This window comes from Lepidochelys kempii, chromosome 19, assembly GCF_965140265.1.
Source record: "Lepidochelys kempii isolate rLepKem1 chromosome 19, rLepKem1.hap2, whole genome shotgun sequence".
In the NCBI taxonomy this organism is placed as follows: Eukaryota; Metazoa; Chordata; order Testudines; family Cheloniidae; genus Lepidochelys; species Lepidochelys kempii.
The window spans coordinates 7,485,228-7,497,997 of NC_133274.1; the positions used below are offsets into that span (position 1 = coordinate 7,485,228).

Below are 12,770 nucleotides of genomic sequence, written 5' to 3' on the forward strand. Positions count from 1 at the left end.
TAATCTCACATGATCAGCCACTCTTCCATTTTGTCCCATACATTGCACTCGGGGGTCCGGGCTGAGTTGGTCATTGGAGGCTGAGTAGAAGAGGCTTTCGTATTCTGTTCCAGGTTGTTAGGGGATGGGTCTCCTCTGCAGTGTTGTTAATCAGGGCTGATCCCCAGGCTACAGAGTTGACTTAATCTTGTAATGGGAAAGAAGGGAGGTGGACATCTGATCTATTAAGGAGACAGAGTGGCCATGGGGGTATCCTTTCAGCTCTTTTAAAATAGAGAGCGTACAGTCATGTAGGACCTGGGTGAGACCTGCAAGCGGTGCTTAATTTGCAGTGAGAGGTGCCAGGGCTCAAGCAATTAGGTGCTGGGGCTCCAGCATTTTTTTTACATTCATAGCTGATGCAGCAAGCTCAGAGGTGCCGGGTCTCAGCCCTGGCACAAATTAAGCACTTCCTGCAAGGACATTTTGATTACGTCTCTTGCCAGAAGATTGGCTGCATAGAGACTGGTGTATGGGCAATCTTTTTCACACCTCCAGGCATAAATTGTGGAATGCACTACTAAGAAGTAGACTTGCCTTGAATAGTAGGAAATTGAGATCCTCTCTGTGTGGAATGCAGCCCTGCATCATCCGCTTGATAGACCCTCAGCTAATCTGAGAAACCTTCACTGACTGAGTAGCTGGACCCCTGTCCATCTCCCATTTGCATCCGATAATGTTCCTGTCAATCTCCGTTTCATGTTACACTCATGCACTAGGTGGGAAGGGTTTGAAGTTCCTTCCTATCACCTCTGTTATTGGTGTTAGCTGTCTTCAGTCATTCATGGATATACCTGTATGTGTATGTAAATGTATATATATGTGTCCAATGGATATCTCTGTGTGTTTGCTTGCTAGCTCCCTGTATTTTGAAGCACTGGCCAAGTTGGACATGATTTTGTGATAGCCAAAACTGAAATGGGAGATAGTGAAGTCCCAGTCCAGCAGATCAAGTGAAAAGGATGGCAAGGCCATTGAGTTTATTTATGGGAAATCTAAACTCCCACACTTTCAGTGCTGTATGCATAAAAATGAAGCACACGTATTTCTATCTAAAGAGACGTATTTCTATCCTGGTTCAGATGTCTCGGTCCAGTGATGATTTTTTTTTTTTTTTTTTTACTTTGCTAGCAGCAGAAAAGTCATGCTGCCATTTCAGCAATGACTCCGAGCTTAGAGGTAGCACTCTCCCCAGTTAAATTGTCATGTCATTAATCCCACCTACCTCACTGCTGCCAGAAAAGAAGCTAAAAATGGCCCTGCAGGTCCAAAGCGAGTGGGATGCGGATTCTTTCCTCTCCCCGCTCCTCCCGCAGAAAGAAAAATGCTTTCATACAAAAGTCTTCCCTACAGTTGGCTGTGTTTTATTTATACAGCATGAAAACATTTGGGGGGTGTCAGTTTCCTTTTACATTTCTGTTTTGCTGAAAGGAGTGTACTTTGCTTCCTAATTATGACAGGCCCCCAGATTTGTGGCCTCCCGGCTAACCAAGGTTAGCATGGAGAGCTGTCATTGGCACTCTCTGTGAAGCCCAAAAGTGGGACGGGATTAGAACTATTTATAAGAGGCACTTTAGGGCTTCTCTTATGGATACTTGGCCCGTATGAGGGAGTATCTTTAGGGCTATCATTGCTTCATGGTATGGTTGCTTCATTGTAGAAGGGAGCCCATGGAGAAGTTTTAACATTTGCTCGCTGGAAAGAGCCGAGACTCAGCGAAAGGGTATCAAATTAAAAAGAGGAAACCAAAGCAAAACTGCAGCCCGCGCTACATTGAGCATGATGTGTCCCTGTACAGTTTGTGTTTCATGTCAAGTATTGTTACGATTAACTGACATCCTTGCTTACAAGTTTAACTAACCCTCCGGAACCTTAAACACACACCCCACACAAAGCAGAACGAGGACGACCTGCGTGGGGGGTTCTTTTTTGCAAAACAAAACGGTCGCATGCTGGACGCTAACACCAAGCTTTACACTGTGTGTGTGATACGGCTGAGCTGCTCCATAAGGCTCTGTCTTTAACTGCTCAAGGCACACCCTGCAACTCTGGTAAGTAAAAGCCTTTTATGTCCTCTCTCTCTTCCTCTGTCTTTCTGTGGCTTGTTGAGGATGGAATGTGCATGCTGGGTTCTGACAGTGCTCTTAGAGAGTTTAAGAGCCTTCTAATAGTTCCCCCCCATCCACCCTGTAAAAAAGAGCATGAGGGTAAATCCAGACCAACTTGCTGGAAGTGGTGTGTTTGTGGGTACCATATTGAAGCTGCCACGTCCTATTGAACATTCTCATGGGACTATAAGGGGACACGTCTGCAAACAGAAATTTGAGCGTCTTAAAGATATGAACTGAACTGATTGCATTATTCACAAAATCCAGATTCCCGTATTTCCCCTCTGCATGGGATTCCCTCTGGGGTATCTCCCAGTGTCCCAGGCTCTCATACCTGAGCAACGGGAGTGTAGAAAGCAGGAGCTCTGGTGTACATACTATAGGGGATGCTCATTCCCATTTCGTCATCTTTGAGAATCCTGCTCCCTCCTGAGCATTCCCCTGCTTGTGCTCATAACACCAAGAAAAAAGACCTTCCAGAAATACTTGAGGCGGGTGCTATTTTTGGAGCCTCAGTCCTGATCATGGTGCTTTCCACCCTGGCACCTAGTGTAGTCTGGAGCTATGTTTTCCCCGAGGCCTGGCCTGAGCTACTGGAGAGTTGGTCATTTCTGAAATACTCCAGGGAGGGAAGTTGTGATGGCAGTGCCAGAGAATGCTGCACTAGAGCCGGCTTGCATGGGCAGAGGTGACTCCCCTGCCCTTTGGTGCACGGCCGGTCTGCTGTCGCTGGTGAGCTGGTATCTGCCACGGGGTTCCCTCTTTCCTGTTGGTGGCTGGCACCGCAGATCTGCATGGCAGGCACTATGGGGGCAACCACACCAGTGGGAGATTTCTGAACCACTGAAGGTGCTTTTCCTTTTGTCCTGTTGCCTCATAGGGAGCACAAAACTGGGTTCATATTGTCCGTCCCCTTTTGCACTGAAGTGTTGAAAGGCTAAAGTGCATGTCTGTCCAAATGTCTGTCTGTCTCTATCTGCTGGTCGTTCTGTGGGACGTTAGAAAGCTGGGGGGTTTGCCGCTTGCCGCTTGCCGCGTTGTTGTAACGATGGGTGTCGAAATGCCGCACAGGAGACTAGATGAGCTCTAAAACAACATGCAAGTTAGAAAATATAGAGTTGTTTACATGAGCGTCTCACTCAGATGCACTCGGCGTTGCATGTCATACCCGTTGGGATCTGCTCTCTAGTCTTTTTAGGCTTTTTGTTTTGTTTTTCCTTGTCCTGGAATCTGAGACATCCCTGGACTTGATGCACTGTAGTTACTCGAAATGATGGTTTGCTTTTAGCAGCCTCTGTGGTTCTGATTTGATTTTTATTTTCTCTCTCCATTTTTAGGGATGTGACACAGTTGCGGGAGTGATAGACTTGGGCACAGTGGAAATATTCCCTATCTTTGGTGCCATGCAGAAAGGTCTCATAGACCAGGACACAGGCCTTGTACTGCTGGAGGCTCAGGTTATCACGTCTGGCCTAGTCGTTCCTGAGACCAACGAGAAGCTCTCTTTGGCAGAAGGCCTGGCAAGAGACATCATCGATCCCAGGACTCTCCAGCTGCTGCAGGAGCTGCAGGATACCCTTCTTCTGATACGTCAAATTCGCTTGGAAGGAAAACGGTTTCTGCCCACAGTTTCTGCAGTAGAAGAGGGAAAGATCAGTGAGGATGTTGGACTGAAGATTTTAGAAGTTCACCTTGTTACAGGGGGTTTTCTAGACCCTTCAGGTCAAGGCCGGATCAGCTTGGAAAAGGCTGTTCAAGAAGGCCTCATAACTACTCAGCTTCACTCAAAACTGGCCTCTCGCCTGAGATCTTGCAGGAATTTGATTGACCCCAACACAGCCAAGAAAATCAGCTTGACTGAGCTAATGCAGCGATGTATCATTCACCAAGAGACTGGCCTGAGATTGCTGCCCATCAAGCAGCTGGCAGGTGGGATGGTGAGCCTGAAATCAGGTAGGAAAGTGAGCATCTTCCGTGCTGTCCAGGAGGGGCTAATAGATAGGCAGGTCACTGTGCGGCTGTTGGAAGCCCAGCTTTTTGCTGGGGGCATTGTAGACCCTAGAACGGGGCACAGACTGACTGTGGACGAGGCAGTGAGACATAATTTGATTGACCAGGATATGGCATGTGCACTCTTGATCCGACAACTTCAGACAGGTGGCATTATAGATACTGTCACGGGAGAGAGACTGACAATAGATGAAGCAGTAAAGAGAGATTTAGTAGCCTCGAGGATTGCGCTGGTGATCCTGGAATCCCTTTGGTCCTTTATGGGGCTGTTGTGGCCCGAGTCAGGCGAGATCCTCCCAGTTGCAGATGCCCTAGAGCAGGGCATCCTGTCCACTGAATTGGCTCATAAGATTCTTAGTAACAGGCAACTCATCAAGGCTCTCTTCATACCAGAAACCACAGAGGTCTTGACCTGGAAGAAAGCAGCAGAGCATGGCATCTTGGAGAGAGATGTTGCCAAGAAGCTAAAATCTACCGTCATACCTGACGTGATGCCCAGTATGCAGCTGGCAGGCTCTGCAGCCAGAAGCAAACTGAGCGTGGGCTCTGCAGGAGGGAGTCATGAAGACCAAAGTCACCCTCTACTAAGGAGTGATGATGATAGGCTGATATTCCATTTGATGACCCACAGCTATATCAACATCCACAATGGCCACAAGCTGCTCCTAGTCGATGGGGAGTTAAATGATCTCACTAAAGCCATTATACAAGCTCAAGAAAATGGATCAAGTACTCACCTGTTGGACGTTAACAAGGATGGTTACAAAGGTCTGGAAGTTCTTGAGGAGATAGGAGACTGGGAGAGTGCAACTACTGAAAGGGAGCCCTGTAGTGATTTGGCTTTGAAGCAACTTGAGTTTCAATTTACCGCTTTGAAAGAAGAGAAAGAAGTGTCAGAAAATACGTCTCTAGATGATAAAAATCCAGTGATACAAATTGGAAGTTTTCCATCAACGTATAAAGAAAAAACTCTGAATCTGAAGGAACAGGAAGAGATTTCTGCAAAGCAAACTTCTATTCAGAGTGAAATTGATGCTGAATCTGCAAGAGAACAAAGGCTGACTATAACCAGGAGTGGAAATCAAATAGAATTGTCTAGGCCAGAATCTGCTAATGACCCCATTAGAATCAGCTTTGAGATAAAGCCCAGAGAAGCAAAGGAAATGCTGGTGGAGATGGGGATAGATTCCAGTGGTACTAAATTTTTAATAGATGAAGTCAAAGATAGAGCACCTGAAATGGTAAGAGATGGTGTGAGAAAAGAAACCTACATATCTGTGGATGAATCAGAGAATACTGAGAAACCACAAATCATGCAAGAGAAAACTCAGAGAAGGGTGGAATCTGAAATAGAGACACAAGCTATTATGGATAAGAATTTGTTGAATAAGGAAAAAGCTAAGAACAGATCAGTGAAAAGAGAGGAAATCGTGCCTCTTAAAACTGGAGATGAGAAGCAAATGGAAGAAAGAGAAACAGAAAAAACTGAAAGCGCAAGAGTATTGGAAGTAGAAGAAACGGATGTGGAAGATTTATCAGTTGATTTCCGTATTCATGAAACTTCTGTGCTACCCAAACATTCCATGGAAGTGGGAGAAGACTGCACTTTAACAAATCTGGTGGCGCAACTCCAAGGTGGAGGTATATACCATGAGCAGATGGGCAAGAATCTTCTTCTGAATGAAGCCGTAGCTTGTGGTGTAGTGTCCAGCCACACAGCTGTTAAACTGATGGAGAAAATGAAAATGTTCAATGGCTTCTTCGACTCTCACACATGTGAATCGTTAACCACCGAAGAAGTCATTAGTGAAGGTCTGATGGATGAGAAACTTCTGCATGAGGTGCTCACATCTGATAAAGCTATAAGTGGTGTTCTCGACCCATGTAGTAATATTGTCTACTCTGTCAAGGGTGCGGCTGAGGTTGGCCTACTGGATGAGGAAACAGCATTGAGAATTTTAGAAGGACAAGTAGTTACTGGAGGAATTGTTGACTTGAAACGAGGCAAAAAAATATCAGTCACTTTGGCTTTAAATCTTGGCTTGATCGAGCCCTCCAGTCAAGAGGAACTTATAAAGTTAGAGAAAGCTTCTAAAGGAAAAGATGCTGAAGATGAAACTAGACAGAAACTCATTGGATTACAGGCTGAAACATGTGGAATTATGGATCCTAAAACGAAAGAACCGTTAACTATTGTCCAGTCGGTTGAAAAAGGGCTTCTCAATAAAGGGAAAGCCCTTCAACTCTTGACCAAACAGATAGCAGATGGAGGAATTATTCACCACATGTCTGGAATGAGACTTTCAGTAAATAATGCAATGAAACATGGATTGATTGATCAAGACTTGTGCAAAGAACTCATAAAGTCTGAAAGTGTGTGTCTGCACCAGTATGTTCATCCAGAAAGAAAGGAGCTTGTATCCTTACCCAAGGCAGTGTCATTAGGGCTAATTAACTTGGACTTTCACGCTGAAATCCAAGAAGTACAGGCTTTGAGTGGAAGTGTTATTGACCCTGTTTCTGGACAGAGGCTGGCTTTGTCTAAAGCTGTAAAGGAAGGATTGTTATCTGAGCCAGTTATGGAAAAGGCAGTGTTGTCTTCCGATATGAAACATGGAATTGTAGATCCTGAGAGCTGTATGATCATTCCCTATTCAGAATTTATAAAGAAATGTAAAATTGACATTGAATCTGGACAAAGGTATCTGGAGCTTGTTCCTTTCCGAGCAATCAAGGACAAGGTGACAGGGAACGCTCTGACGTGTGCTCAGGCTGTGAAGCTGGGGGAAATAGACCTGTTGCCCACCTTGAGAGTACTGCAGGCTCAAGCAGACACTGGTGGCATTGTGGATGGTGCTACGGGCAAAAGACTGTCTCTGATGTCTGCTTTGGAACGGGAAGTGGTGGATGAAGAAATGGTGAGAATCATTGCATCGAACCAGATGATGGCTGGAGGGATTGTTGACACTAATATTGGGGAGAGCTTAAAGGAAGCTGTTGAAAGAGGACTAATCAGCCAAAAATTAACTGTGGCTGTTCAGGAAGGCATTTGGATACTCAATGACAAATCTGATCCTGAAGAGTGGAGAGAATATAAATGCCACTCCCAGCAGCTACTGCAAAATGGAACACCCAAAGAGGAAAGTGTGGCCATGGATAGTCCTGCTACGGAGATGACTGATGATGATGAACACAAAGCTAGATGCGAAGCAATGGGCTACAGTGCAGCTGGAGATGCTGATTCTGATCGATTACATAAGACAATGAGTATAATGAAAAAAGAGGTGCTGAAATCACTTCCTCCTGAAACTTCAGAGGAAGGTGTAGTGGGTCAACTCTTAGGAGAGGCTGAATTGTCCCCTGAACCTCCCTTAGTATTAGCCACAATGCCTGTATCTCCAGCATTTAAGACCCAGAAAAGAGAGATTAGGAAAAACAGATCACAGGAACCCTGGAAAGAGAAATTGAGGAAGAGGGAAGAAGTAGCTGAGGAGATAGAAGAGAAAAGAGAGAGACTGGAGGCAGGGAGAGAGCAATCATTTGCTGGTGAAATGATGTATCAAAGTGATGGGGACAAAGAAGGAATAGAGAGAGCCTTTTTCAGTAAAGATGGGGTTCTGGGAAAGACAGAAGCTACAGCTATGGCTTCTGAAGTAGATCAAAGAAACTTAGATGAGAGAATGGAGGGGTCAAAAGCAGTAGAGGCAGTATCAAAAGAATCAGTTTCTGTGGATCAAGGAGAGGAAGAAATAGTCTACATAAACGCTAAGGAAACCTTCAAGCTTGCAATTGGTGATAAGCATATTGAAGACAAACCTGTAGATGAAATACCAGTGAAGCATGCTGAAACTACACCACAGAGACCAGAGGCAAAAATTCTTGAGATCAGAAGTCTTGGTGCTCCAGAAATGTTGAGTGAGGCTGATCTAAAACCCATGGGAAAGAAGAAAACTGAGATAAAGAATCCAAAGCAGATCAGTATCCCAGGAGAAACCACTAAACTAGGGAAATCTTCCAAGGAAAAACAGTCCCTTCCTATCCCAGATTCCAAAGAAACGTTGATGAGGAAGATCAAGGAGGAATTGATCTCAAGTATTCAGGAATCAGCGTGTGAAACCACCACCAAGAAAACAGCTGGTGGGTTGCTGAGCAGCATTGCTGAACAAAAGCAAACAGAGATTAGCAAGAAACAGGTTCCTGAAAGAGAAAAGGAAGCGACCGCTTTGGGCCTGAAAGAGAATATCAAAGGTGATCAGAAATTCACCATTGCCCCAAAGAGAGATGCGCTCCAAGAGACAATCGGAGAGATCAGAAATGGCAAGGACACTTCTGTAACAGATAAATCAGAGGAAAAGATACCCCAAACAATGACCAAAGAGGAAACCAGAGATCTGGTATCCACCACAGTGTGTATTGCAGAGAGAAAAATTCCAGAGTTAATTACCGGAGAGGAATCCACAGGTGATCTAGAATCTTCTGTAATCCCTGAACTAGAGAAACAGACTCTGAAAGAAACAACCACAGAGTTCACCATGGATGAAGCAAGGTCCTCTACAGCCTTCAAATCAGAAGGAAAGACACCCCAGGAAATAACCAGAGACGACAGCAACGGTGATCAAGAACCACGCTTAACTATGGCAGACAGGGAGAGATGGCAAGAACCTTCAAGAGAATCTACAAAACCAGCCAAGGTAAATGTTGTGTTGTTTTTTTTTAAATTCCCGGGTATTTATGTGTATTTGATATAAATGAGCATGATTTAGGACAAAGTTGACAGCAAGAAGGATAAAGGTAGTGAATGTAGAGCACCTATTGGGAGTTGCAGCCCCAGAAGATAGTAGCTGGAGTTGATTTGGCAAATGAAACTGTGATGTATTGGGGGAAACATTTGAACCTCAGTTATATTTTATGAGAACATTACTTATAAATGACAGATACATAAGCCCATTGTTTGGCAGTTGGATGATAACACTGCAGATTTGTTGCTATTTTTAAGGTTTGTTGGAAAAAGAGTACATTTTATTTCTCCGTAGTAAATCTTGTAGATAAGATTAGCAAGGGAGCAGTCCCTAATGTGGAAAATTGCTGTAAAGAGAGAGAATGCTAAGAGTTCTTTAAAATAATCTCATTCTGATTTACTTTTCTCTCAAAATCTGAAGTATGTTTTGTCTTTTGACTCCGCAGACTGTGTTCAGCAAGCAGCTTTGTCTGGAACATGATGAGAAGCTGGTGTCTTATCTGTCCATGCTCCGAGATATTGAGATGAAAATTAAACAGGTTCAACCGGCGGAGCTGAATTTAGAAGCGCTGCAAGACCTGCTGCATCAGGCTGAGGTCAGGGTGGGGCACTGTACTAAAATTAGTCCAGCTCCAGTGCTCTTCTCTCTGGGTTAGTTCTTTTAGGGTGGTTTATGCACGGGCTCACTGGGCTTTAGCAGCTGCTAACTGTCTCTTGTGAGCACGATGAGGAACTTTAGTCTGGGATCTAAAAGATATCTTTCTTTCTGGCTCAGGTCTTCGTCCATGTTTAGACAATAAATTCATTTAATTCACAGTTAGGTTTGCTGTCTGGAATGAATTACTGTAACCTGGCCAGATGAGAATAGTAGGATGAATTGGTGGATGGTAATGAATCATTGTAGCAGATACACAGATTGTTTGAATCCAGTTTCTTCCAGCCTTTGTTTTACTGTGGCTATGTCTACACCGCAAAGAAAAAACCCGTGGTATAGAGTCCCAAAGCCCGGGTCAGTTGACTCAGATAGTGTAGACATTCGGGCTAGGACCGGGGCTGGGCTCTGAGACCCTCCCCCTCACTCAGCCTGAGCCCAATGACTACACTGCTATGCTGCATGAGTCAGTTGACCCAGGGTCTGAGACTCAGTGCCAAGAATTGGCTTTTTTTTTTTTTTTTTTTTTTTGCAGTGTAGGCGTACCCTGTGAATGCTGGCAGTGAGCGTATGAAATCATTGTGTCTTGGACTTAAAGATAGTGTCTTGCCTCAGGTCCTGGATGTGGAACTGAAGGATCTGTCCTCTCCAGTGAATCAAGAGCTGGACTCTGTGAAGTGGATTGTGGCCAACCAGCCCCAAGAAGTCCCTGAACAATTGCTGAAAGCCTTGGAGAAAGATGCCAAGAACCTCCAGAAGTCTTTTAGCTCAGTGAGCGATGCCTTGGAGGCCTGGCTGCTAAACCTGCGTGGTGCTGCAGAAACTGAAAAGGTACAACTCACAAACAGACTTTTGTCCTCCCTTTGCTGCTTCAACCCTATACTGAGAGATCTCTGCATTCATTCCTTCGTTAGTTGCCTGGTTTTAATTAGAGTACTTTTCATTTTCAGGCTAAAGTCTTAACACGGCATAAGACGCTTGAGGGCAAACTGGAAGAGCTGCAGAACTGGGTCTGCGATACCGCATTATCTCTCGACAGCAGTGATTACCACCATGCAACTGAAGGGAACAGCTTGACTTGCTGCCTGCAACACTATAAGGTAGCCATAGCAACACCCATAATCCTGACTGATCAAACTGTGGCCTCCTCCAGGGGTTGCTTTTAATCCAGCCTTCCTCCTTGATTCTTTGTGGCTTTCCCTTTGTCAATTATTGTGCAAGGAGATGCCAGTATTCTAGCCTGTTTTTCAGTCCTTGTGCTCTTGGGAGCATGAGTAATGATGCCATGCAGAGGTGAAAGTAGCCAAGGGTTTTTTTTTTCTCCTGTTTTGTCTCAGCAACAAGTAAAACATCCTATTGCTGCTCAGCCCTTCAAAGAACATAGGGAAATAAATAAAAAAAAAAAGTCACAATCTCCTCCAGAGCACGACCTGGAGCCTTTACTGAGTGCCACTCTCTCTTGGGAGTGGCGCTCACACTGGTCAGTGGAAGCTGTCCTCACGGCTCACAGAGCTATGCTTTTGAGACCCAAGCAGTGTGGGGCAGGGGGCTAAGGTGTTGGAAGAAGAGGTAGCTCCAGGAGTGGTTTTTGCTGCTACACCACGATCTGCAGAGTGAGGAAGCTGGAGGGCGATTGGCATATAGAGTATAAACAGTCGCTTCTGAATCTGGGTACATCTCCAGCGCTGCACTGCACACGCCTCGAGAAACTGGCTCTGACTCGGATGCCAATGACAGGAGGGGTTTTTTCCAAAGGTGTTGGGAGGTCTGGTATAAAGAGAAAGGAGGAGACTTGGGAAACCGCTGCTTTCCACACATCGTCTTACTCGTGTGCTGCTGTACGTGCTTCTGTTAGGGCTTCTCTGTACAAACACTTACTTGGTGGGAAGCTGGGGTATGCATCTACCTCGCACTAGCCTGCCGCTTACAAAGTGTGTGTGCGGCCCCTCCTGCCGCGTGCTAAAAATTGTCCGGGTGCTTTGATCTAAGCTGCTTTGGAACAGGAGTAGATTAAAGTACATTACAGAACAGAATTACAGAAGGTAGCCTATTTCCCCTTGTTTTTTCCTACCCCCCCACCCCCCCAGATGTTCTGGTTTTACTTGGATTTAAACTTGGAGAGTGGTCAGTTTGGATGAGCTATTACCAGCAGGAGAGTGAGTTTGTGTGTGTATGGGGGTGGGGGGAGGGGTGAGAAAACCTGGATTTGTGCTGGAAATGGCCCACCTTGATTATCATGCACATTGTAGGGAGAGTGGTCACTTTGGATGAGCTATTACCAGCAGGATAGTGAGTTTGTGTGTGTGGTTTTTGGGAGGGGGGTGAGGGGGTGAGAGAACCTGGATTTGTGCAGGAAATGGCCCAACTTGATTATCATGCACACTGTGTAAAGAGTTGTCACTTTGGATGGGTTATCACCAGCAGGAGAGTGAATTTGTGTGGGGGGGTGGAGGGTGAGAAAACCTGGATTTGTGCTGGAAATGGCCCAACCTGATGATCACATTAGATAAGCTATTACCAGCAGGACAGTGGGGTTGGAGGAGGTATTGTTTCATATTCTCTGTGTGTATATAAAGTCTGCTGCAGTTTCCACGGTATGCATCCGATGAAGTGAGCTGTAGCTCACGAAAGCTCATGCTCAAATAAATTGGTTAGTCTCTAAGGTGCCACAAGTCCTCCTTTTCTTTTTACAGAACTTCTAGTGCTTGGCAGGTGGCTTCACTTGGACACTTAATTTGCAGCAGGCTAGTGCGGGGTAGTTTTACAACCCAGCTTGCCGCGAACTAAGTGTTCACTTAGACAAGCTCTTCGTGTATCGCTGGGTGCCTGAAATATCTTGTTCTCTCGATGAAGATCTGGCTGAAATCTCTCTGCTTCTGTGCCGTAGGATTCTCTTTGCCCATGGATCATGTCCAAAAACAGCAGCTTAGGAAAGTGCACACAAACCGGACTCACTTCACTGACTAGCTTTTTCTCTCTTCTGTTCAGGAGTTGAAACATCCCCTTGCTCACACCAAGTCTGAGCTCGATGCAACTGCTTTCGACATTCAGTTCTTTATCTCTGAGCACGCCCAGGACTTGACCCCGCAACAGAGCAGGCAGCTGCTGAGACTGCTCAATGAACTGCAGAAGTCTTTCCGGGACCTTTCCGAGCGTGTGGCAGCTCAGGTGGAGGTCCTGCAGGTCTGTCTCCGACAAGTGGAGCAGACTGATGAGGTGAAGG

The 12,770-nt window shown here is 45.5% G+C and overlaps 1 protein-coding gene across 9 annotated transcripts in view; it reads left to right on the forward strand.

Annotated features, from left to right (window-relative positions):
- Positions 1-12,770, forward strand: part of MACF1 (microtubule actin crosslinking factor 1) — a 257,757-nt gene that overhangs the window by 146,966 nt on the left and 98,021 nt on the right. For 3 of the 9 annotated variants that reach the window (XM_073317697.1, XM_073317695.1, XM_073317693.1), the window contains 5 exons: positions 3,485-8,848; positions 9,342-9,491; positions 10,163-10,378; positions 10,498-10,647; positions 12,536-12,769. The exons of 4 other annotated variants lie outside the window; for them this stretch is intronic. In XM_073317697.1, coding sequence (XP_073173798.1) covers positions 3,485-8,848; positions 9,342-9,491; positions 10,163-10,378; positions 10,498-10,647; positions 12,536-12,769 — 6,114 coding nt within the window. The remainder of the gene's footprint in view (positions 1-3,484; positions 8,849-9,341; positions 9,492-10,162; positions 10,379-10,497; positions 10,648-12,535; position 12,770) is intronic. 2 more of the 9 variants (XM_073317696.1, XM_073317692.1) reach the window with 1 other exon arrangement.